The sequence below is a fragment of the Coloeus monedula genome (assembly GCF_965178545.1).
Source record: "Coloeus monedula genome assembly, chromosome: 3".
In the NCBI taxonomy this organism is placed as follows: Eukaryota; Metazoa; Chordata; class Aves; order Passeriformes; family Corvidae; genus Coloeus; species Coloeus monedula.
The window spans coordinates 101821374-101848146 of NC_138783.1; the positions used below are offsets into that span (position 1 = coordinate 101821374).

General features: G+C 40.2%; 1 protein-coding gene across 2 annotated transcripts in view; it reads right to left on the minus strand.

Moving 5' to 3' along the window:
- The window catches only part of GEMIN8 (gem nuclear organelle associated protein 8), a 28701-nt gene extending 8286 nt beyond the window's left edge, over positions 1-20415 (minus strand). For both annotated transcript variants that reach the window (XR_014226303.1, XM_082278760.1), the window contains exons 1-4: positions 20316-20415; positions 19468-19517; positions 15923-15962; positions 12657-13122 (exon numbers count right to left, since the gene is read on the minus strand). Coding sequence is in view for 1 of the 2 variants with exons in the window: in XM_082278760.1 (XP_082134886.1) it covers positions 12657-13122; positions 15923-15925 (469 nt within the window). In the remaining variant the exon portion in view is untranslated. The remainder of the gene's footprint in view (positions 1-12656; positions 13123-15922; positions 15963-19467; positions 19518-20315) is intronic.
- Positions 20416-26773: the final 6358 nt, after the last annotated feature.

Below are 26773 nucleotides of genomic sequence, written 5' to 3' on the forward strand. Positions count from 1 at the left end.
CTTGCAAAAGATGTACAAAAGGATTCCCCATGACACCATGTAACTTTCCCATCTTTAACAGAAGTGTGATCTCCAAAGACAGCTAGGCCTTATCTTACTATGCCAGCAGTCTCATCTATACAGAAAAATCAAATGCTGTAGCTGACTGGAAAACACTAACTTGGAATAAAAATTACTTTTGGTGGGAGTAATTGCCTGCAATGTTAAGCTTTCAGTCACCAGTCATGATGACCATGAAGGAGAACTACCAAAAATGCTGAGGATATGAAAGCTCCAAATATCTACACTGACAAAGTTTCCATCTGCTAGTTGAGGAGTGAATGAGTTAAAAGAAATGGACTATTTCACCACATATATCTACAAGCAACGCAATATTCTCAAGAAAAAAAGAAAACTTTCTCTTACAGGCTTTGAAGTAAGAGCAGATGTGATTCCTTGGCAAGCTTGTGGCAGTCTGAAACCATGGTTCCATGGACATTTTTCCTTCCTCAGCTACAAAAGCAGCTTATGCAATTTCTGCTCTCCTCCCTTAGCTGCGTGCTCCAGCTCCCAGGCCCCTCACGGATGATGTTACAATTGTCTAAGGGGCAACACAAATAATCCTACCAAAAAAAAAACAACCAGTCCCCCCAAACAAACAAACAAACAAAACCCCAAAACATTGTATTTAGTTCTAGTACAGTTCAGTGCCCTGGAAACACCAGAGCAGGAGTGAATGCATAGGAAGAATTGCCTGGCCTGGCTTTGGCACCAAGATGTGTTTACTGAAGCACAGCTCAACTGAAACCTATTGGTAACAGCAGGAAATAATCTCAGGTAAGAGAGTGGACTCCCTCAGACAGACTCAGTTGCAACAGGCTGTCTAAACAGACAGCAAACAGATTTTGCAAATCTGAAGTACTCCAATACCTACTCTTTCACTCTTTCAATTTTTCTACACATTTTGAAGAGGACGGCTCTGTAGAAACAGGGCAAAACTACTTACCAACACAGCAAGTGGAGAAAAACTACCTTTGAAATAAAAATTAATAGAAACAAGAAAGCAAGATTAGAACGAAGGTGTTCCACTTTCAGCTTTGCTACTTAGTGGTATGCGTCACTTCCAAATTAATTAACCACATGTCTCACTGTAATTAATCTGTAAAATGAATCTAATAATTTAAAGAATTAATTATCTCACATTATTTTGTTATTTGCGTTAAGTAACTGGCAGAAAGTTATACAGCTAACTGGAGAATAAAGAAGCCGATTTCTGTTTTAGAAATAGGATTAAAACCCAAGAAGGATTGTTGTGTGGTCTCCAAAACAAACTGCCAAGGATCCTACACAGAAATAATATAAGCCTTCATGTCCATATTTACATTAGCACTAGGCTACACTGGTTACTGCCCAGCTAAACATCAAATCACCTTTCTTTTATTTTTCTTCTATTACCTTGCACAGTGAAACCCTTAAAAAGGAATATTTTTAGCCCAACCAGAAAATGCACTGAAACAATTAAATCCCAAGAACATGAAACAATCAGCTAGTCAGTTGGAACTTCAAATGAAAGCCTGCTCTAGAAATTTGATTGCTCTAAATGTAATTCATAATCAGGGATTTGTTGATGAAGACTAGAAAACACAGAGGTGAGCCCTGTGCAATCAGGGGTCTGTATCACAGCAGAGGCACCAAGGTGTCTGTATGCTGGTGCCATCTGACAGAATTAAACTGATAGGAAGTTGCTGACTGACCACTGCTTAGAAATTAGTACAGGATCAGGCACTGGCAGCTGCCTCTAGTAAGGATCAAGTCTACTTCAATAAGATTAAATACAGACCAGCTGACTCTGCACTCCCATCCCCCAAAACAACTCCAATCTGTTACTGATGGCAACAATGCTGACACCAGACAAAGACAACACTGCTAGAGTAAACAGAAGGATTACTTAAATCTATATATAACTATGTCTTCACATACATTTATGGCACAGTCTGAGGAAACTGAACAAGGAAATGTTAAAATTTAAAAGTGTTACTTTAAAAGCAAACCAGAACACTGAAGAAACATGAGTTTCACAATAATTTTTCATGTGTACCCTGAATAGAAATTAAACACATGCACTTGGAAGAAAATGCTTCACGATGCACTGAGCCGCTAGACAGCTAAATAATACTGAGTTTGGTGCTTTCAGGAAAAAAAGAAAGAAAGTAGCCTGTGTCAGTCTTCTAGATCAAACTCACAAATTTGAACTTCACACTGAAATTTCTTTGATTCCAGATACACTACAGTGCTGAATTCAAGTTTGGTTTATTGTTTGATATGAGAAAGCTACTTTATCAAAAACACTTGAAAAACATTTTTGGAGAGCAACCTGCAACCATGTTGCTGATTTTCTGGAAGGAAGTATACTTAGGCTATGTAGTGACCTTTCAGTTAACTGCCAGGTCCAAAATTCAGTATTACAACAGACATGCAGAATCAAATAACAAGGTCTAATCCAGAGAAAATTAATTTCAGCAAGTAAATACACTTTTCCTCCATGCTGCTATGTGTGCTGCCTGACCAAGAATTTGGAAAGAGACATCTGGAAAAAGGGTCATACTAAAGGAATCAGTGAAACACATCACAATTTGTGAAAGGAAAGGCTAAGGGGTAGCTTTGGAAACGTAAGTTTACCTATGACCTTCTGAATTTCTCATTGCTCATTTCAGCATTCTAGTAAATTAAATTAAGTATACTTAAACACATAAGGGTAATTGCTACGCCCAGTATTAAAAACACAACAAAAAACATTGGGGAAATATGCCAGAAGAAACCTGCAGATGTGCATTTATTGTACCTTCCACATAACGGGAATGTTTGACTTCAGAAGTAGTTCCAGGGTATGGTGTTGGAGCATGAGTCTGAGCACTCTCTTTTAAAAGAGACAGTTGGCATCCCACCTGGCAGAAAGTTAAGTTGTACTTCTTAGTACTTGGGAGCTCCCTATCTCCTCTCTGTTACTTCAACAGGATAATTCATACATGAATGAAGTATTTCAGTGCCTTTACATGAAGCCCATCTAGTCTGACAGCCTGCTCATGACAGAGCAGGGCGTCAGTACCTAACGCCAAGGGAAGGATGCAAAAGCAGGGAATACAAACCCCTACACATCACCAGCATCACCTAGTAGAAATGGAGAGATCAAGAAAATGCAGATGCTTCTTCCTGCACTCCTCCAAAGCCAGCCAGCTGCTCTGCGATCTACCACCTCAACACCTCCTCCATCAGCATGTTGCAGATGATGCAATCTTCACAGTCTGGACTCTTCTACATTTACCAGTGGCCAAAAATCCCAAGGAAATAACAACTGATGCATTTTAAAGTGAGTCTTCCAACGCTTACCACAACCACATCAGAAATTGCAGACCTTCTAGAAATCAAGGTATTCTGCAGGGCTTGTACAAAGTGAGAACAGCAGCATTGGTTTTAGCATTTGAACAACCACAGAAAAGTTGAGGCCCAGCATGCTCTTTGGAGACCTACATTACTTGGCAAAGTTACTACAATTTCTGTGAATACAGAGCTGACTTTTAGAGCAACAATCACTTCAGCAACTACAAATGAAATTAAACCCAGGAGATTCTTAGCCAGCTAAATTTGAACAATAACACTCAAAGGTGTAACACCCCTGTTATTTATTTCAGTAAAAATACCCATTTAAGGTTTAGCCTTCATTTTTTTTACATTACCTCTATGATTTCAGTGTACCAGAGCAGTGTTCTGACAACTTCAGACACTTGTCCTTGGAAATATCAGGGGAAATTCCGACAGCTACATAAACAGCTTTGGGTACTTTGGAGGCCAGCAAGAATTGTAACAATTGTAACACTGATGAACAGCTGGATTGATCTGTACTGGGTACTTCACAAGTGTTTCTCAGTATGTTGCCATACCAACATTCTCTATTTTTCTGAGCGACAGGGAAATGCTATCACCCCTGTATTAAAGGTCAAAATAAACAGAAAATGGACACAAATTCCTAGAGCAGGAGGTGTTCTAGATTCCTCAGAGTAAGCTTCACAGCAAATGACATCACAAGGTGGCACAGGTGCTCAACCCAGTCACTGGGAAAGACAAGAGGGACAATGTTCCCCTGTATCCTTAGGGTTTAAGATGTATTATCCTTTGGGTATAAATGACTAGCTTTTTTCTTCCTGGAAGGCATATGTGAAAGACAAAGACTATTACTTGGGATATTTGTTTCTGAATTCCACCTATGCCATAAACTTTTGTGGATATAGTCCCAAGTGGCACTCCCAAGGCTGTGACAAAGTCGGTACAGGCCACCCAAGTCTGAGATGGGTGGCCTAACCACCTCTGTCTCTCACTTGATTATTAGCATCCAAGGAAATGAGTTTTGAAAAGACCCAGGCAGATGGAAGTCTCCGAACTGTCAGTTTCTGCCATGCCAGCACCCACATTTCCCTAATGACAAAGGATGTGAATTCCATCTGGATGCTTCTGATAAAACTGAGGCACAGTGAGAGGTGCTGAAAAGCAAATGGTGCCTCTGAAATCTTGGCATTAACAACACTCCATTAAAACTCACAGGGGTAAATTATGTGTCTCCAAGCAAATCTGTCTGTACAGGGGATTTGCTTTATAACAGAGAGACCTAAAAGGTGTAACACTCAAGGGATTTTGCTGCCATGCTCTGTTGCAACTTCTGAGCAGATTTTGTAGATCATGAGTGTAGAAAGCAGACACCATCATTACATCAATTTTTACCTTGGTCTCTGGCATTTGGTTTTCACTATTACTCCAGTGCTGAATGCCTTGAAACGAAACATTCTTTCTACAACAAAAGCTCCCCCAGTAGATATCAAAATAGGTTGTGTAAGGAAACACTTACTCCATAGCCCACAATGTCACTGTCCACTTACAAGGTTGAAAGTATCACACTAAAGGCAGGTGAATTCAGATTTATCAGCAGAGATCTAAGATACAGCTCTCTCCTAATAAAGATCATTTAGAGATCCAGAAATGCTGCATGTGGCACCCAGACGGAACTGGTAGTTGAGGAATTTTAGGGGAAAGTGCATAAACTGTGAAGACAGACTGCCCAAGCTGAGTGATTAGCACAGAGATGCTTTTATGCCACTTTTCCCTAGAGCTGTGTCTGTCAGCATGGTCTCACCTGCTCTTTTCCACAGCAGCTGCAGCTGCTTTCACGGGCTTCCCTGCAGGGACAAAGAACGAAAAGGAGACTAGAAGAGCCACTCAGAGCAGCTGTAGATGCTAATGGAATAAGCAAGCAGGCAAACCTGCCTTCAAAAAATTACCAGCACCAGTTCTGAGTGTAAGTAGTGTCTGCATCTTCCCACACCAAACTGTTTCCACATGAAGCAATCTTCCATAACAGCATGCTGAAAGGAATTTTCACTCTTACAATAAGACTGGGGAAGGATTCCTTGTTCCAAATGTGGCCTCAGCCCTGGAGCCCACCTGTTGGTTCTTTGCTAAAACTTTGCAGAGCCCAAATATGTCACAGCAATACCTTCAATCCTTGGAAACCTCACGGACACAAAACAGGCACTGACACTCTGTGTGATCTAAAACTGAATTACCACATGTATTTTCTTCGTAAAGAGAAAGTTCCAATGGCTGATCCATCAGAGCAAGCTACTGACCTGTTTCCATGGGATCCTTTTGTAATCAGCAACTACCAAAAAACAGTTATCAAATGCATCTCAGATGGTGAGGAGCAATGACTTGTCTCTCCTGTTTTTATTCCTGTATCCTCATGACAAGTCCAGTCAGAAGGAATTTTACCATAGCACTGATTTACCAGGGCAACAACAATACAAGATTACCAGACTTCTCTTACTGACTCATGAATAACTTCGGGATAATAGCTTTCTGGGAGAAAGATTAGCTCAAATTCTGTATTTGTTCAGCAAAGATGTTGTCAACAAGATGCATTTTGCAACAGGGATGACAACTAAGTTAACTGTTAAGCAAAAGGTCTGTAAAGAACAATTATCTCAGATATATTGTTCATTATTCTACCACTGGAGGCTTTTGCTTACTTCCTGCTGAGGTACTCAAAGTCCCTTATAAAGACAAATAAACTGAAACTTTCAACAAGCCCCCTAGTGTATGTACTGTCTCACTACAATAAGAGGAACACAAGGCAGACAAAGGGTGACAACTTCAAACATAGGTTTCTGAAGTTTAATATGTATTTTCATATTAAGACAGCATTCTTCATTTCCATCAAATGTAAGAGGAAGTAGAGGTGTTCAACATCTTGGCATTCCTCTTAAAGCATCATCTACACTACAGTCACACTGAGTCACATGTGCTTCTTTTCCCACACTCCCAGCTATAAACCTGCTGTAACTCAAATACCAGTACTCCACAGCATGCTTAGGAAGAACTAAGACCAGTACAGCCACTGGCAGGTAGGGAACTGGCATTCCAGGTCCCAGCTCCACTCAAGTCTCCAGGCTGCGTACACGGGTAGCCTGATCCACAGAATCCACAGATGCCACCTAGGAGCTGAAATCTGTGGCATCCCTTAGCAGAAAACAAAAAGCCTGGCCTTGTTCTGGTGTACTTTCAGGGGTTGCCAACACTGTCAAACAGGCTTATTCTGAGGCATGTACAAATAAGAAAGACTTTACATATAATATGTAGAGATATATGTATTAACTCCCCCCAACTCTCCAGAACACACAGCAGAGGATCCATTTCTGACTGCCTCTGGTCCAGTGACACCAAAAGCGCAGTTTCCTTGGCAGCACCTCCAGCTTTCTAATGTCTCTCTTTCATTACCTCCTGCAGCAGCAACACATAGGTTCACACAGCAAAGCTACACATTCTCCTAAGCTCGAATTCTGCCTCTAGCGTAGGATCCAAGGACATTTTCTTGACTATCAGATATCTTACATATGGCTGTGTTTCCAAATTCATAAACTTTGTATAAAGATAACCTTGTCTGTCATGAAACGTGTAAAACTGTGCCCAACTGTTGCTCTCCAGACTCTCTAATTTTGCAAGTAGAGATTAGTTTTCAATATGAAAGCAGTGAAAATTGTGGCACTCTTCGTTGTTTCTCTAGTAAGGAGGCATTTTCTCAGTTGTTCAAGTTGCTTCCCATACCAAATAACACTACCTCTAAGCTGGACACAGTGTGTGTACTTGAGAAGATTCTGCTGCTACACAACAAAAGGTTCAATCATCAGGATCAGAGATGTGGTACAAAAGGAGTAACTTTCACATTGCTTCTTCAGTTCACAAAAGAACATGTTTCAAAAGCATCTCTCAAGCACCCACACATATTGCAGAGAGCGCTCTTATTCCACAGGCATTTCTCAGAAGCTTCAGCAACTCAGCTTCTGAAGACTGTGGCTAAAGTTCATGCCAAACAAGGCTTTTTGGTTTGTCAAAAAGTTTGTCAACAAAGGCTGTTAAAGCCAGGGAAGTTGAGTAGATATGTAAAAGTTCACCATCCACACTGCTTGGACAGCTTAGGGTAAGGAAGAAGAAAGAAAAAGAAATGGTGGGGACCAGGAGTCTTTAGCTCAAGAATTTGAGCTAGTCTTATGAAGAAAAAGGCAGACTAAAAACAGGAAAAAGCATTTACCAAAAGTGAAGGAAAGAAGGAAAATATGGTAGCAAAACCCCCAAATCAAAGTCTATTTGCCACGAGGCACGCAGGCTTTAAACAAAACCAAAAGCTTCTTGGATCTGGTACGATTCAAACAAGTTACAAAACATGGAAAATTCCATTACTTCCTCTTCACAGAAGAGGCAGAGGCAATTATCATCTTTCAGAGAAAAAGAAACCTGAGGGAAAAAGCCTACAGACTGCAGTTTTGAAACAAACATCTTCATTCACCATTTCCTTTCATTTCTAAAAAAATATTTTCCATCTAGCATAAAAAATTTTAAGTCAAGAGATTATTTTTGGGAAAAGCTGGAGGGTATGCGTGGGCAATACAAACAGAGGCTTTAATGGAAAAAACTAGTCACAGCATTAACAAATGACAGACTATTATCCTTCAGTAATGAACTGACATGATGGTACTTGCTTTTCTCGTTTTTTAAAGAAAGGATTCTGTCTGTGTCCTGTTAACTACTACAGAATGGTTCTCAATGTACTTGCAATGCTGTATTCACTCAATTACAGTAGTGACTTTCTCTTATATTCAAAAGGAAACAAAGAAAAACTATATAAGGGCAAACTACCTGTTTCAAAGGCTAAATTTAAAAGTGTAATAAAAATGTGCAATTAAACAATTTACAGAACTGTTAGGTTTGTGAATCTTCCTTTCTTGGTTTTTGCCCTTTTAATTCTTGCAAATGTAAAAAAAGCAACTTACTGCATTCTGTCCTTTACATCTAGGATGCCTGGAGAATCTGCTCCCATACCTAGGTCTGACCAGTATGATAACTCAGGAAAACAACTTCATGCTTTTCAACCACCAGAGGGAAAACTTAAATGCAACCATAAACATTCCCAAGATGCAGAGTGTATTTGGATCACCAGCTACATGAAGAACCAGAACAACAGACCAGCCTGACAAGAAAACCATCCGAAAAAGAGAATCACTATATAATTATGATTGCATATGAAGAAACAAATGAAGAGGAATTAAAACTGTCTGTAAGGCATTTTAACCAAATGCACCATCTATCTAAAATATGAGATAAGTTTGTAGTGCATTAGTATGTCTGAGTTCATAAAGCCTCAGCAAAACTTTGGTCATAATTACTTCTGGGCATTCCAGGAACATGTAATTGACTACAACACATGATACAATATAAAAACTAGTAAGAAATTGATGTGACTTCAGAGACAAAACAAAGATTTTTTTAGAAGAGGTTGGTTGTGAACTATATCACTGCAGAAGTGTTAAATCATGCAGCAAGGTTGCCAGTTTCAAAGCCCTTACTTTGCAAGTCAGCCAATCACTGCAAATGCCCACCGTGAAAACAAAACAAAAAATCCTACAGAAGTTAGGAATCTGCTTCTTCTTCAAGTTGGTGGCAGCTACCAATAAATGAAATAAATCTGAAGTTTTCTTCTTTGGCTAGTCTGACTCAACTCTTTCTCATCCTTGAAGGTTTTTTATTTGCAATTAGCATTAAGGCTTGTATGTCACTATCTAGGCTCAAACGCCTTTCACAGAACCACAGAATTCCAGAATCATTAATGTTGGAAAAGATCTCCAAGATTGAGTCCATCTCATTCCCACCTACACCTCAGGACTATTTAAGTCTTTCACAGTTAAAGGTTCCAAGATCTTATCCCCTGATGTCTGTGATCATTTACCTCCAGCAAGTTCTAGCTTAGCCATTATAAATGAAGAGTCTGACACCAGCTAGGATTCCTTTTAATCCATTTGATTATCCTTCTACATGCTGACGAGATATCTGTGGGTGAGGAGTGGGAACCAGCTATATCTCATTTGAAAAATCAAGACTCACTACACATGTCCAAAATAGCTGCATTAATGTTGCATAGTATTTCCTAATTTTGGACGGCTAGAAAAACACCAAACTAATGGAGGTCATACTGCACAAAGATTAGTATCCCCTTCCTTATGTGCCAAATTCCCCTTCCTATTTGCCCCATTGCTGCTCTGTTCCCTTGTGACTCACACTTCATTAAGCTGCCCATAAATGTGAATCAAACTCTTGCAAACTCTGCTTTAAAAAGAAGAGCAAGCTATGTGTCTTCTCCCAAGTGAGTATCAGGATGCAGTGGTCAGAGGATGTGAATTCCACCTGGAGCCCCTTACTGATGCCAGAGGAAGAAAACATGAGACACAATCTTCCCCTTAATGTTCCCTAACGACTGGCTTTTGCTTTAACTGATCATCAAGGTCTCTATTGGTATTCCACTGTAGCACATCCAAACAATCTCATTCTTTTTAAAGGCTATGTAAAACTTTTGCCTCACCCTTACAAATGTCTCTTTCATACATGGAGGACTAAATTGCAGGAATTACTGAGGTTTATGCTACCCAAGTTTCTCTGTAAATCTGCTTCTAAGGTAGGCATGCTCAGGACATGCAGTTTGGGATTAAAAGGAAAAGGCAGTAAAGAGAAAAGACTCAAGTAACTGTGGGTTTCTTCGGCAGATGCATTATCTCAATCTTCTCAAGCATCAATACAGAATGACAACTGTTCTTAAACACAGTATGAAAGATATAACGTGATATAGCATCATAATGGATTGCTTAATGAACCTCTAAATTTAATTTTATTCATAAACAGCAATCAGGGAAATTAATAAAACTACCTCTTAAAGTAGAGTAGTAGTGCCTTCAACACAATCTCCATACCAGCTTGTTTCCACATCATCAGGGAAATAATGATTTTCCCCTCCTCCTGCTGCTTATGTTTCTTGTTTTGAGAAACTTCAACAGAATAAAAGAATTATTCTATTCTCCTTTTCACTCACCATGCAAGAAAAAATTATTGCCGAAAAAGATCATACTGTATTTTTAATTACTCACAAAATTAGCATTTAGAAAGCACCATTCACCCTAGATTTCTATCTCACTTTTAAATCTCATTTAACTCAAGTACTTGTTGACTTTTTCATGCTTTGAGGAATTATAGATGCTTACTTAGTAATATCCTCACTTTATCAGAGAAGCTACTAAAAAAAACTGAGGCATGCAGTAGTGAAAGACCAGAACCTGCTTGAATTTGCATGAAGATCTGCAATAGTGCCACTGAAGTGCATGGAGTTACATTCATCCAGAACTAGGTTACTACATAGCACACAGCAGAGACCAAATCATTCCAAAAGGCTCCAAGTACCACTGTGATGGAAGGAACAAAAGTAAAATCTGTATTCTGAGTCACAAACCTCTTTCCCAATTCACCTGCTCATCATAAAGAATCAAATCATATTTTTAGAAAGAGCAGCCAGTGAGGGGTCAGGAAGAGACTAAATAACTTTACCAAGGTCATACAGGATATTTGCAACAGAGAACATCTCTAAGCCCTGATTTCCCAGTTTCCAGGATGCCACCTTGTATCAGTCACAAACCTTTAAACACCACTAATCATAATAGTTAAAATAAATAAAAAAAAATGTTCTTCATTCCCAGAAGTAGCCCAGTGTCTTAAAGCATCATGTACCTCATCAAAGAACATTTCAAGAGAACACCAAGCTGATTCTGCAAATGAGTGATGAGAAAAAGATTCGTGTCAGGCATGAGAGGAAATATGTGTGCTAATGTCTTTACAAACAATTTGACGGGTGTTAACGTCTTTGATATGGGTCTTAATGCCTCTACTGACTTTGGGCAGCAGGTTCATTACCAGGACCAGACAGCTCGGCTCCTGAAGTAGACAAGGCTTCACACAAGCCTCAGCGTCTGAGCTTTGGGGTAAAACAGTAGGTTCAACAGGGGGATATGGGGTAGCCGGTTCGGGAAGGCTGCACCTTCCTAGTACCACAGCCAACGGGGAAAGGAAGAGGGCAACATGCAGCCGGGAGTTAGGGTAATAGGGAGGCTGTGCCCTCCGAAACCTTGAGAGAGAAAACCCATGGGCGTGTGCTCTGGTGGACTCTCTCCCTTTATTCCAATAAAGTTGAAGGACTCCTCTGTCTCCTTTTCGGACATAAACCTCTGGCATTGGTGATTTTCCTGATAGGCACTACCACAGAGCTCCTTAACTCACTTCCCTCTGCTAACTACATCAACTGTGCATCACACTGATGAGAAGTGTGAAGTTGCGTTGTTACAGCTCACCCTCTGATACCTGCTGATCAAAGAACTTAAACCAGTTTTTCTTTCCCTTCCAATCACTGCCTTTATTACACGTTTTTAGAACATTGTCTCTTTCAGAGAAGCAGAGAAAGCTCTTTTAAACATTCATTCTAGGTATTTCCTACTGGAGTCATGCGAGGAAAGTTCTTTTTATCATGCTGCTTTCTTAAAACAGATAACAAATTTATCTGCAACATCAGTATAAGTAAAGTGTCAATAAAGTACAGAATAATCCTTTACTTCTTATAAGAATTTCACAGAAACAAATATCACTAATAATTCAGAGGAACAAGATCTGAGAAAAATCTTAAGGCTTTGGCTTGCATTCCCTACCAAAGGACCTGGGTCCAGATCAAGATGCAAAACAAAGAGAAACTTGTGGTATAGTACAGAATGAAGAGGATGCAGAGGAGAAGAAAAGAAAGGGTCATGAAACTTTACTGCCTGGTTAGCCAAAGAATAGCAAACAAAATGGCTGCTCCATGCTATAAAACACATTGAGGCTTACTCTAGGGTTCAGGGATGCAGTGAAGCATTTCCTGTGGGTTCCCCCCTCAGACATACAGCATATTAACTAGATTTAACTGTACCAATTCTGGAGCTTTTTTCCTCAGCACTGAAGATTAATATTGTCTTCTGGACAGAAATGTTATTCTCTTTGCAGTCATAATTTTCTCTCTCTCACTGAAAACGTTCAAAACATTTTCTGAAACTTACTTCTGTTAGTGGTACTTAAGTGCTCCCATCAGTTCTGCCTATTTCATTCTGGTTGGCTGGCTCACTTGCAGTGCCTGTTTCTGTGAATTCTTACAAAACCTGTAAATGCTGAAGCCATCCAGCACTCAATGTTATGGCCACCAAATACCACAAAACACAGAACAAGCATAGACTTACGCAGCTCTTCTCGGTGCCTCTCTGTCTCTGCAAAGAACTGGCGAAGCTCCTCTGTGATCTCCATATTGCTCAAGTCATATTCTATCTCCCCTTCAGACTCAGAGTCTTCCTCCATTTCAGAGTCCCTTTCAGCATCCTCTTCCATTTCAGAATCCTTGTCAGCATCCTCCCTCTCCTGGTAGGCACCTGTGTACTGCTGAGCTCCTGAACAATATGGAGCTCTGACACGTGGTCTACAGCTGGAAGAGTAGTTTTGGGTATATGGGAGATCATTCCCACCCCAATCTGAGTAGTGGCTGCTTGAGGAGGCTGCAGCAGGATGCCATGGATGCCACGGTAGGTGATAAAAGGACTCCATGGCTTTCCTGTAGGCTTTCTGGTGCCTACGCATCCAGCGCATGGCTAAGTCATAGTGTCTCCAGTACCTCGCGTACACTTTCTGAGTGTACCATGGCTCGGTGTCTTCCTGTGGCCAAAACACATGGGGAGGGGGAAAGAACACAAAAAAATCAACCACACACCACAGCTCCAATGCTCCCCCCCCAAAAAGGGAGGTACAAAGAGAGAGAGAAACAAAGAGGGGAGCAACTAAATGCAAGCACAACGCTGCCTTTTAATCCTTAGTCATCCTTTACCTATGACAGAACATGGAGATTTGAAAAACAACATGTGTGAGCACTATGCATGTGCACCACACCTCATTACTCCTACAAGAGACTGTTTTTGCATCAACACAACTACCAGTGAAGAACTAGAAATAGAGAAGTTGTAGAGTTCAGAAGGTATTTTCCAAGTGTTCATGCTACTACAGTGGGAATCAGTTCTTTATAGGAAATACGCTGTGTGGATATAGTCCACAATTCCTTAGACACTCACATGAGTTGTGAGAACTGAATCACTCCAAGGTGTAGCTATTGCAAGCTATACCTGATTTCCAAATTCACAGACAGAAAACACAAGAGATTAAAATTCCTCTCTATTAAACAAATGCATTCATTTTTATCCAGTAACATATTTCCTCCAGTAACGTATTTCCTCCATCTGCCTGCCAAAATTTCTCAGGAAAGGTCAAACGGCAATTCAGACAAGTTCATATATCCACTGTGGCCTCAATCAAAACCAAGACTGTATTTAGCCAAATGCAAGCTGCCAGTAAATCTCTCTTTTGTATCCATCACCAACCAGAACATGAAAAGAGGCAATAAAGTGCCACTGATAAAGTACAGAGAAAAATAGCTCTACAGAAGGAAACATACTGTAACACACCTTCTCCTGTCTTCCAGCTAATCTTAGTTTTCCTTAAAAAAGTTTCATGCTGTTTGGATTTCACCAGGAATTACAAAGCCCAACAGTCCCTCTAGCCTTAAGCTCCCTTCATAGAAGCCATTTCATCTCCCCCCTCATCCTACTCTCAAAAAGCATGGTAATAGAGGATCTTAAAAAAAAGCCATAAAGTAGACTAGAGCCTAGAACAAGTAAACTAAATAGCAAATATTTTCTTGCTTTCCCTCATGTCTTAATTTCCATAGAAAATCTTTTATCTGGACTACAACAGAATGCCTCTACTTTAAATTGGAAAATTTTAATTAAGCCATTTTTTGGCAAACACTCAAAACTATGGCAAAACTAGCTGAGGTTTTCAGACATGAATGTAACATTTACAGTCCTTTATTAAGGTTGGGTTTTTTTGTTTGTTTGTAGTTTTTTTTAGTCACAGGACAAAAATCCTTAAGACTGTTTTCTTGATCTGCACTGGCAATTTGGTCCCCTTAAAAGAATGATTCTCTGGGGAAAAGAAATCCCAAGGCAAAAAAGAAAACTCAAACCAAAAAATACTTTCCATTTAACACTATCCAGAGAGGCTAATTTATTTTACTTATATTTGTTTCCACTTTCTGGTTCTCAGACAATAATGCAAATGCTAGTGAGTTTAGACTAATAATTGCAACTCTCATGCTACACTTCTTTCTGGAAAATGGAGCCCATCATTGCATAAGAGAGCAATGCTGTATCTTTTTAAGGTCATTGCTAAGTGCTCTCAGAATCAAAATACCTTCAGCTAATAGAGTACATAAAGAAAACCCTCCAAAACAAACTTGCATTCCTTAAGGTATTCCTGATCAAAACCTGCAATCTATTTGTGAAGGGCTGTGTAGCTCAGTTATTGTGATTTAAAAGTGCAGACAACTCATCCTGAAAAGAAAGAATTCATGGAGATGAAACTTTACTGATATTCTCTTCTTGGTCTAACACTGCACTGCTACACCACCATGCATTTTGGAGCATTTATTTCCAAGATGAGTGGGTAGAAGGAAAGCATCTGCCTTCCATATGGAATTTCTTCATCCATAATCATCCAACTACCTAACAGCCAGGATGAACAATGTTTTATTTACTGCTTCCCTTTGCTTAAGAATGTCACACTGACTCCTCATCCTTCAGCAGACAGATGAGAACGTCCTGTTATCAAATCTGATACATTAACAGGTTACTTTAAAAACATTTTGCCTATTTTCTTCCTTAAAAATTAAAATACTTTAAAATTGAGTTTTGAAAGACCATGAAGCTTGACACAAGCAGGTATCTCCTACATTCTATATATCTGCAAAGAAGACAATATATTCTTTCAAAGCTCAAAAATTATCTCTAGTTCTTCTAAAATGTTTCTAAAAAGGAACTTGATGACATTACTGAAAGCTCTGGAATCGAGTTGGTTGATTTGTCTGGCTGACTAGCTCCAGTTGTTAATTTAGGGGAAAGGAAGACAAAAAGCCAGTTCATGCAGACAGAACTATGATGCTGGTGCTTGTCCAACTACTTTTTGTGAGGTTTTTTATGTTGAAAACGACCCTTGAAAACCACTCTTACATTTGAATTTTAAAAATACATCTGTTAAAAAAGTAATTACAGACATGTTTTACATTGGGGTGGAAAAGGGAAAGGAACACTTTTAGTCTCACTTAATTCTGTGTCTGTGCTTTTTCAGCTGTGGAATAAATGGAAATAAGAGATTTCCTCAAGGAAACAAAAGCTATAAATCTAAGGCAAATGATCAGAGTCCTCTGTTATTCTCCTGCTATTTCTCTGGAGTCTTCCCAGGAGTAGACAAATCACGCATTGTTGTAATCTGAATTCTATTTTCAAAGCAATTTAGCTACTTCTAATTTTTACATGTCTGCACTCACAGTTCAATAAAAGTGTTTATATGCATTTTATATATAAAATGGGACTAAGTTATCACATAGAAACCTGTAAAGATCTCTTACCATCTCTTGTGGAGTTTGTTCTGGTGATGATCAAGGTGAACTAGAAAAGAAAATAGTAGCTTTTTAATTCATAAAAATATACATATTAAGGTGGTCACAGGCACTGAATGTATTTTTTGTTACATTTGAGTACTATGACCTACAGCTGTTAAATATCCCTTCTCTGTTGTGGCGAGTTGAAGTCTCTTATTTATAGATTTTGATTGGCAGCAGTAAAAATCCAATTCTTTAGAATTCCCCCTACAGGAAGAAAGCTAAAAGGGAGCCTTCTACAAAATGCAGTCTAAAATGCTGGAACTGAACACTCCTCCCATTGCTCTTCTCCTTCTTTATGCTCCCACAACCTTTATTTTCCAAGTTAATGCCAAACAAAAATCATAAACTTAAAGGAAACAAATTGTTCTTACTTTTTAGCTGTGTCTGCACAGGGACTTGTATAAAAAAAGCAAATTATTAAACCCATCCTGATTCCACTCATGCAGTAAGGTTTCTGTTTAACCGGTGGTTTTGACCACATACAGCCCCTTCTTTCTCTTTTTTTTTTTCCCCTCCAGCATCTGTTCCTGCCTCTCATGAAGAAAACACAGGTCAGTTCAAGTTGCAACCAGATTTTTTAAATGTGAGGAACAGGTTTAAGGAAGAGGGACAGCTGGACAGGAAAAAAATAAAAAAGGGAAAAATAGTTGTGGGGGTAGAAAGGGAGAACAAGAGCTCTACAGCCACCATGCAGGATTTTTAATCACCAACATTTTAATGTGGTTTACCAGTATGTATCACTGAGAAATATTCTTAATCTCCTCTTATCTGACAATTATTTTATTACACTAATAGGTTAGCTGCTTCATTCACATATTTCTCCTGACATTCTCACCCTCAACTTGAACTTTATTTTAGGTGAGTGCCAGTGAAAAGTAACAGAAATGGAGTACACTAAAATACCTATTGCTACTCTTACGATATGGTCAAATGCTATTCCCAGAAACACTGGAATATAGCCAAGACAGCACTTAAAACTGTTATAGATTTATACCAGGATAACACCAGGGTTTTTCAAAATGCCTATGAATACAGTACATACACTGGTTGTGTTCTACCTCACATTTAACAATACTGATTAAAGACAACTTTCTGTCTCTTAAGGTAAGCCACATGGCATGAAAGCAGAATGGAATGGTCAGAGAAAATGCAAATCATGCAGTAAACACAAAAGCAAATGACTGTCCTTTCCAAACCCCAGAAGCTCAAACCCTTGGTAACACCAATCTGTCTGCAAGAAGCCCTGCATACAGGAGCAGTCCCACTCCAGTTGATGGGACAATTCATGCCAGCAAAGGCTGCAGATTCAGGCATTAGGCAACCAAAGCATGTGAGTCACTGGATTCTCTCCTGCCTGCTCGGAGGAAGAAGGAAACCCAGCACTGAGATCACTGCAAAACATTGCAGTGACTTTCAACACTCAAACCCCCCACACACATAAAGATTGCTGTGCCATCCCTCTCAAACATCTCATTTCCAACCATAGCCTGCTTCAAAACTTTTATCTCCTCTCTCATGATGTACACATATACTTTTTGTCTCTTTCCCATATACATCTAAATACTGTCAAGGTTGCCATAATGTTATTTTCTCATACTTAAAAACCTAAGCCCATGGTAGCTGATTTATTAATTTTCTACTTCAGAAAAGTAGGTGTGTCTAATATTCATGTTCACTCTAATTCCTACACAGCAAAAAATTCATTGAAAGAGCTTCAGAATAGACAGAAATCAGGACTGAGCTTGATGTAAATAATTTTTTAAAACAGTAATTGGTAAAGTCTGATATTTTATTATTAACACACAACATGTACATATGCTTTCTGAAAGGGAAGGAGTGGAAAATCCCTGGCAAAACCATCCAACTATATTAGTTTACCAAATATGAAAAACCTGTTTTGCCAAACACAGAAACTTTAATTATTTTTATAAATTATTTATGAAACATTATACTACAAATATAAAGCAGAGAATAAAAATGCTGCAAGCGAGGACACTAAATTAAAAAATGAGTTTGTTTTATTTTCAGTTGAATTACTCTTCCAAAACAAACTACATAAAATATGAAACATGACAAGCAGCAGAAAATAAATGTAATAGTTCTACTTCTACAATTTATACTTAAAATAATAAAATATGAACCAACTGAACATATGAAACTCACCAGCAGATGTACAATTTAAAATGGGAAAGAGATTTGTTTGCTTATACTGATCATTAATGATGGAAATATTTTTCTACTTCCTTTTCCCAGTTTTAAAATATTTCTCCACTGAAAATGAATCAGGGACGTACTCCCTTTTATCAAAACATCTGTCCCCTTACTCCTTGAGGCAGCTGAGCATTAATGAAAATAAATAAATCTGATGACAGTGTTTAAATTCCCTTGGAGTCAACAGAAATTGAGACAATGTCTGTCATACAGTGAGACACACCTCAACACACTGGGGTTTACAACTTGGTAAATCCCACTCTGGGACGGACTAGTGGTGTGTTGGATACAGTGTGGCCACATGGAGGTAACAGGGAGAGCCCCAAGCCCAGTACAGGATCAGTGAGGGTTCCACTATTTACGACATCCACTGACACAAGATTAACTAACCTGTTGCATGATATTATGGTAAAAAACATCATATGTTATTAAAGGAAGGTGGAATTTCAATAAATTCAGCAGGTTTCAACAAAACACATGAAAACAAAGCTTTCATAAAAAAGCCAACTATGTTTGAAGTGCCCCTAACAACAGCCAGCTGACCAGCCCCTCTGCCCACTGCTGCTTTTGTCCCTGAAGTGAGAAGTGTCTTCAGTCAGGCCAGAGCTGCCCTAACTCAGTATCCAGTTTCTGGCAATGGCTATTGAGAGATACTCAATAAAATGTGACACTAACATATTTATACAGGAATTACTTTTCCAGGTACATTTGTCCTGATTTCAGCAAGTGGTAGTTCAGACACATTTTTTTTTTTCATCTCCAAACTGGTTTTGGCATTTAAAGCCAAAACCCCCATGAGTAATAGGTGTTTCCAATAAATCCCCTGGCAGCAAATTTCACAGTTTAGGGATTAAACATAATTTTCTGCTGTATATTTTGAACTCACCCTAGTACATACTAGCTAAAAAAATGTGAACATAACAACATCAATAGTGTGCATTCTCCCATAAACACAGGTTCGTTTTATACTTCAGATGCTTACTCTTGGTGCAGAATTATCACCAGAAGAGGGAAATGTCTGAAAAGTGGTCTAATATTCTGTGCTTCAGATTAACACTGTGCATTGCTATGACGTTTACTTTAATACCGAAGTGCCCTAGTTATAGTCACGCAGAAACACAAGCCTGTGATTGCTGGGACAGTTGGCAGCAAAAGTTATTTCTCTTCAAAAGAAGGGGTAAAAATTCCCAACACTATACACTGCATTCTGGTTTGTGAATGGCTGTAAATACTTGTCCAGCACTTAGGATACAGTTACGGCTGCTTCTCATCCCAACAGGAGTTCTAGGAAGACCCACCTATCACTCTGATGTCCACATCAATGTCCTTAAAACAACAGTAGCAACTCCTGTGAATGGAAGGGAAACAAATTAACATCATGCCAAATAATGTTCTCAAACTTTTAACGTATGTACTACAGCTCTTTTGGCCTGATCAGAAACCGAGGCAGTGTAATCCATTGGGCCTCCCCAAAAGAGGTTTGTTTATTTTTTTTTTCTCCCTGAGCTCCAGGCCATAGACCCAACAGCTATTTAGGCCAAAAATGAGAGGGGAAAAAATGAAATGCTAAAAGCTGTACAACTATCAGTAGCCAGTTAGCTTATGTTTCATATATAGCTGGTCAGTTTAGTCATAAACAAGGAAGAGGATAAAATTTCTCCTGTACAGCTTTTGAAGGCATAAGTAATTTCCTGGTGGCACAGATGTCGTGTCTGGACCCCGGCAAGTGGCTTAAAGGGCTCGCAGAAGCGATGAGCAGCTCTCGCCTCTGCAAACAGGGCACACAATTGCATCCAAAGGCTGGCAGGAGCACAGGCCTTGTGCCCCAGGCTGCCCCCGGCCCCAGCGCACAGAGAGCCGCTCTCGCCCGAGCTCCCTCCCCGCCGCCTCATCCCGGGGCCGATAAACTGCAGAGAAACGGCAAAACCCCGCGCCCGTACCGGCGCCACCGCCACCGCCCGGCGCCACAACCACCGCCCTTGGCCCCGCCAGCCGCCCGGGCTCCCACATTTCCCACCCGAGCCCTTCGCTTTCCCGCTCCCGCCGCCGTTTCGCCCCGGCTGCCACCGCCCTCAGCCCGGCCCCCTCTCCGGGCGGGGGACTCGGGCCGCAGCCTGCGCGGGGACACCGCCGTCCCCCCACCCACCCGGGCAGCGCGGGGCTCCGGCGGCCGAGGGCAGCCGCGCACATTCGCCTCCTGCGCTCCTTCGCTCCCTTCCGGCAAGGCCGGCGCGGTTTCCCTCGGCGCGGCTTCCCTGGGCGCTTCCGCCCGGCGCTCCCCGGGCCCGCGGCGCCATCGCGTGGTGCTATGGGGAGGTGCCGCCGGGCCCCGCTCCCCGCAGCCGCCCCATGGAGCCGCAGGCCCCTCACGGAGCCGGCGCTACGAGCTCACAGAGTCACAGGATCAATTAGGCTGGGAAAGACCTGCGAGATCATCGAGTCCAACCTATGATCGAACATCACCTTGTCAACTAAATCGTGGCACTGAGTGCCACGTCCAGTCTTATTTTAACCACCTCCCTGGGCAGTCTATTCCAATGTCTAATCACCCTTTGTGTGAAAAACTTCTTCCTGATGTCCAACCCAAATCTCCCCTGGGACAGCTTAACATTATCTCTTCTCGTCTTGTCACTTGTTACCCGGGAAAAGAGACCAAGAAGAGACCTCCCTACAGTCTCCTTTCAGGGATTTGTAGAGAGCAGTAAGGTCTCCACTGAGCCTCCTTTTCTCCAAGCTGAACACCCCCAGCTCTCTCAGCCACTGCTCACAGGACTTGTGCTCCAGAGCCTTCACCAGCTTCATTTCCCTACTCCGGGAAGTTCTGAGTTCCTGCTGTCCCACCTGACCCCCAGGTGCCATCTCCAGTCCCAGAGCACACACAATGCTCACCAAGCTGAAGTGTTACTCAAAACACCCATGCGCTGCAGTGGTGGTGTGGCACTGCCATACTTTACCCTCTGGTTATTATTTTTTCCATAATTCTTAACTTTCTGTTCAGGTTCTGTACTGAGCTAGTATTTTCACGGGACTGTGTGTGAGCAGTCCCTTGGGGACCTGTCACAGCTGGCAGAGCAGGAATTGTTTTTTCCCCTGTGTAGCATTTTACACTCTCTATATTAAATTTGCCGGCTATTACCTGGTGCCATAATGTTGTTGTGTGTTTCTTCATGGTCAATAAACCCCTCAGCTGTACCATACTGAATAGCCCAGTACCCTCAACAGAATGTGCCATCTCATCATCTGTGCCTTTCTCCAGACAACTCGTGGACGGACTGTAACACTCAAGTATGGCTCCTGCTACTGATCCTGGCAAGAAGGACTCCCCTGGGTCTTCTCTCTGCTAAGTCTATTTGTCTTCAATACTTTCTGTGCTTTTAATTAATACTTTTGGTACAAAAAATCCACCCATTATTCCTGGTTTTCGGCTCTTCTGGTGTGCTTACTGCTCTAGCTGCTTGCTTGCTGAAAATTTTAGCAGCTCATATCGAGTCAACTTCCCTTTGTTACCTGCTTTAATTAAAAAACCCCATTGTGAAGCATAATTTCATATTGAGTGTCATTCATATAGCAGATTTCTACATGTATTTCCCATATACCTATTGAAGCTATTTTTAAAAATAATTTCTACTAATTTGCCTGGTATGGGCATCAGATTTAATAGTTCACAAGATCTTCTTTAAAAGTGGTAAAAATGGTAAGATGTAAATATATTTTCAAATTGTTAAGAGCACTAAGTCACCCCTTCTAAAATGCTAATGGCTTCTCCATTGTCTATGTATTCTTTTCTTCCAACTACTGTGTCACTCTGTGGTTTCCTATGGGAGTCAGGCATCTGTGCAGAGCTGAGAAGTCTAGATACTGCAGTGGATTTAGACTGTGGTCCTGTTCAGCCCCTGCATCACGAGTGTTTTGTGATTTCCCTGTGTATGGCCAAAAAACTCATAGAGAGCGTCTCTGTCTCTAAGAAAGAAGTGTATTAGACAATCACTAGCCTCCTTTGTCTGATGGGCACCCAATGCACTCAGAGACTCTTCCAGCTTTTCTTGCTCTGATCTGTGTATTCCTAGAGGCAGATTTATGTTGCTTTATGCTCACACATTGGTATCTGCTTTTACACATGGCAAACTGATGGCTGAAGGCTGTGGACAACAGCACATCAAGGTTATCTTGGATAGTCAGTAGGTTAAAAAAGGAATCAGGCAAATCATAAATGGACTGTCTACTAGTCATCAAGACACAGCTCTGGCTTAGGAAGTCCCGGTGCACTAAGAAAGAGCTGCTCTATGCTTTCTCTATTCATTCCTGAGGACACTGACATGGGCCACTCTCAGAAAAACTGGTGATGGACCATGCAGACCTTCAGATGGAGCAAATTATGTTGATATGTGATTATGTTACATATATATTAAAATGAAGGCATGCTTTCTTGCTCAACTGCTGCACTTTGTATGGGACAAAGGCATCAGGGCAACCTGCGCAAAGGTATGGCATATGTGTTGGTTTTGTTAAAGTTATCAGTCTCAGGCAAAGACTTCAAGTAATGTCTTACTGATGCTGCTATGTAGATTTTGAAAACGCAATCAGGCTGCTCTTAGTTTTGTAATATTTCACTTTAAAATACTACTCTTTTGGGTAGTCTAACTTACAAAATGTACATTCTCCTGGTTCACCGCTTCTTGCTTATTTCCTTCTATCTGCCTTACTTACACATATTTGCACTTGCACTGTTATTGTCTGGAAGCACAGAAAAAGTTATCTTACGGGATCTACACAAATATCACATTATATTAAATTTTCCATTTCTGTTCCTTTCTTCTTTGCCTCTGCTCTGTGAGTTCTTTTACTCAGTGTTCAGATTAAAATGCAGGAGATGCTGAGCTTTTCTTCTGACTCAGATGTTTATTATTTCTTATCTATGGTACAGCGGCATGGAATGTGCCTCTAAGTTAACAAGGTGGAAGTGGCCCCCGAGTTCCGCCTTCCAAGGTCTTTTAAAGCCCAAACTACCCAATTATGGAATGCCAACTAATTTATTTTTACTTATAATCCAATAACTAATCATTCATGTTCTGCACTGTGGGTTTTTTGAACCAATACGAGATCATCCAGGCTTGTGAAGAAGAAGGAAGAAGAAAGAAGAACTAACCTACACCCCAAATCCTCCATCTTGTTACATGTATATTACTATTTCCCAGAAACCTAAATTTTCTGAACCCAGGGTTCCAACAACATTAAATAAGCCTTTGATTATATGCACTTTTTAAACTGTGAAATCAGTACTTCTTGTCTGCTGAAAACCAATTTCTTCCTTTGTGTTTCACCTGGTCACTTTCCCTGGATCACTTCTGAATCTTTCACTTCACAAAATATCTGCTGCTGTCTGAGCTGTGTTTTCCTTGGAAGACTGTGTAGATATTTAATGAGCTTAAAATCTACCTTATCAGAGCAGAAGGAGCACCCTGGCAAGGAAACCTCCTTATGTGATCCCTCCCATAACCCAACAATAGAGAAGCTCTCGCCTTCTCTAAGTGAGACTGAATTCTCTAATTAATTTTTGATTGGTAAATACATTTCTTCCACACCCATGAAACATAAAAAATATAAACTGATTCTAGAATGAAGTGAATACCCCTACAATTCCTTTCTCAAAGATAATGCTTTGGTGATGAAAGCATAGCTCCTATTGATTCCAAGGTGAGATCTTTTCTCATGGGCTGAGGGCCAGAAGCATCACAGGGGAGCTTTGGTTTTATTGATCAGTTTTGTCCATGGTGTCCATAATGCAGCATGTCCCTCTTGAACTACTTTCTTCCATGACTGTGTTCCTTGCAGCTTTCAGTGTTGCTCCAATAGGCTGAAAATAAGGGCACTATTTGCTGGGAAGTGTTTCCTGGCAAGAAAACTAAATGTTGGACTAGACTACCTATTAGACTACTCAGATTTCTTCATAAGAAATAGCATTTGCAGTTGTCAAGTCTTAGAGAACATTTGTCAGCTACTCAGATTCATTAATGAGCCAATTAATTTCATTTACTTATTCTTTAAGAAGCTATGAGTTTAATGACTGGAGGTTTGTAAAAAAAAGGAGTAGAAATTTTAAATCTGCAACACACTTACATAAGCTGAAAAAACATTCTGGGCATCAGATCTGAAGGGGAGGTAGTTTCCAGCACATGGTGGCAATGACTGGAAGTTGGAAAGTAGGCAGTAACCTATTTTTCTTGTTCTGCTGTTCAAGAATCCTACATCTGTCACACCCAAGTGTGTGGTTCTGCACAACTTGTGCAAATTTTTATGTAGACCATTATTTTGCAAACATTGTGTTACTGAAGTGTTGCTCTACTGAGTTAAACATAATTCAAATTAAGTCACCTTTAGAACTGCAGATTGTCCAAGGTGTTGCAATTACTGACTCTACTTGTTCATTACTAAGACAAAACAATATTTTACATTATTTGTAGCAGATTTTCAATCATTATGTAAATTCCTTGTTTGGACTAAAACAAATCCTTCTTAGGACTAGGTCCTGTATAATGTGAATCAAAAATTAATAAAATTTACAGGAAAAGATACCCCTTTTGGGGGGAAGTAGGCAGAGGGGGAAGTGTGCGGCTGTGTTTGCCTGTGGGAAACTACATCTGAGACTTCTCTTACTTACATCTAGCTTTCTGAGGGACAGGCTACCGGAGGCAGAGTTGGGGAGAGGTAAAATATCTTAAAGACAATTTTACTGCAAAAGAAAATACAAAGTGGATCTGGACTTCTAGACCAAAAGCCAATACTTTTATCCAAAGTTAGATGTAACTAATATCTCTCTTCTGTAGCTCCTGTGGCCTCACTGTACATGGATACATGTTAATGAATTAAATATCAGCAGCACCTCTAAAAACTTTCCCCAGTGGACAGGGGTAATATTACTTTTGCTGTCTTTCTGTGCTGATCTCTGCACCTGAGCTAGTCACTCTTCAGATACCTTAATAGCCACGGGCAAAGCACAGTAATGCATTTTGGGTGCTGTTCGTCTGTTGGTTGTCTACTTTGGGTAGACATGAATCACACCCCAGAAGTACTTTTTTCTTCCACTGATTTTCAAACAAGCCTGAGGCAATTCTCACATGGTGCTGTTATTGCAGGTGTGTACGTTTAGCCAGATAAATACTATCGAGAAAAACAATACAAGTACAAAAAGAAAAACAATACAAGTGCAAGAAGTTGCTAAAGGAAAGTAATACCACGGATCATGAGATAAAAAAGATAAAAACAGACGTCAGTAGATGGCAGCATTGTAAATGGTAAAGCAGAGCCTTCTCTCTGAAACAGCGGCACAGGGGAGTCTGACCTGGTTGCTCCGAAGGAGTAAAAGATCTGCCAAATAGCCCTGACTCGCATACCTCTGGCTTGCTAAAATATGCTGTCTCCTCTCACCTTTCAAATGGCACAGTCTAACTTTTTCTTGAAAGCTAACAAAAGAATCTCGAACCGTGCAGATTTCCAGAGTCTGAAAAGCAAAAGAAAATGGAATATTCAGCTAACTCTTAAATGTCCATTCCTGGACACTTAACACTGGAACGTGTGGCATAGCAGCTTACCATGACTTAGATCAGAATTTTATGTGGTAATTGTATTCAGTATGCACACACAATAAAATGTTATAGTCTTCCATTTTCATCTTTGAATTTTACTATTTTGGTATTTAGTAATTGGATTTATTTCACGTGCCATTGTTATTTTTGGCATTATTATACAAGAGCATTTTTATTAGGAAATACAGATGGCATAGTACTGTTTCTTTTATATGAAAAAAAAGTAATTGTTTCACATTTGTCATTAATATTTTTAATTGAGAAAAGACTACTAATGCTAGAAGTTCTTTACACTCAGGCAGTCAGCAGCTAACGTGTGAAGAGGCAATGGTAAGATTGAAGACTGTAAAGACATCAGAAGATGTGGCCAGGTTTTGATTCCTTTGCCCAGGGACAGACTCTGCCTTGGTTGGATCAGGTAAGAGTTGTGTAGCCAAATGGCTGTGACCACAGCAGTGAGGGATGGGACTGGATCTCCTGATAAATCCTGTTGTTCTGTAGGCTGAATAGCTTCCACCCCTCCAGCAATTCTCCTGGCTTAAGTGCTACAGCATACAAAGTGTCTGGTGTCAGCTTCTCCTGCCTGAATATAGCCCCGAGAAAGGGAGCTGAATCAAACTGCACTGTACCTATCTTCATTATTCCCCTTCTTCAGTGTTTGTAACATTACTAACTCAAAAGGTTCCCAAATGCATATGGAATGCACACATACTAAAATACCACCTCCCCTAATTCCTAGAATCTAGTCCACAAAACTCACGATATCTAAGTTTATTCCCCAGACTAATATTTAATCCACTCAGTATGTTATTGTTATAAGAATTTTCAAATTACTTATGATCAGTAATGAATAAATAACATTCTGCACTTTAATACAGTATTGGTCAGGGGTTTTTTTTCTTTTGATTTTTTTGTTTGTTTGCTTTCCTCTCTGCTTTGATAAACATGGCAGGTTAGGGATACAGCTGGCTTCTTAAAAGAATTTATAGGGTTTTACTGGTTTTATTTGTGCACTGAATGT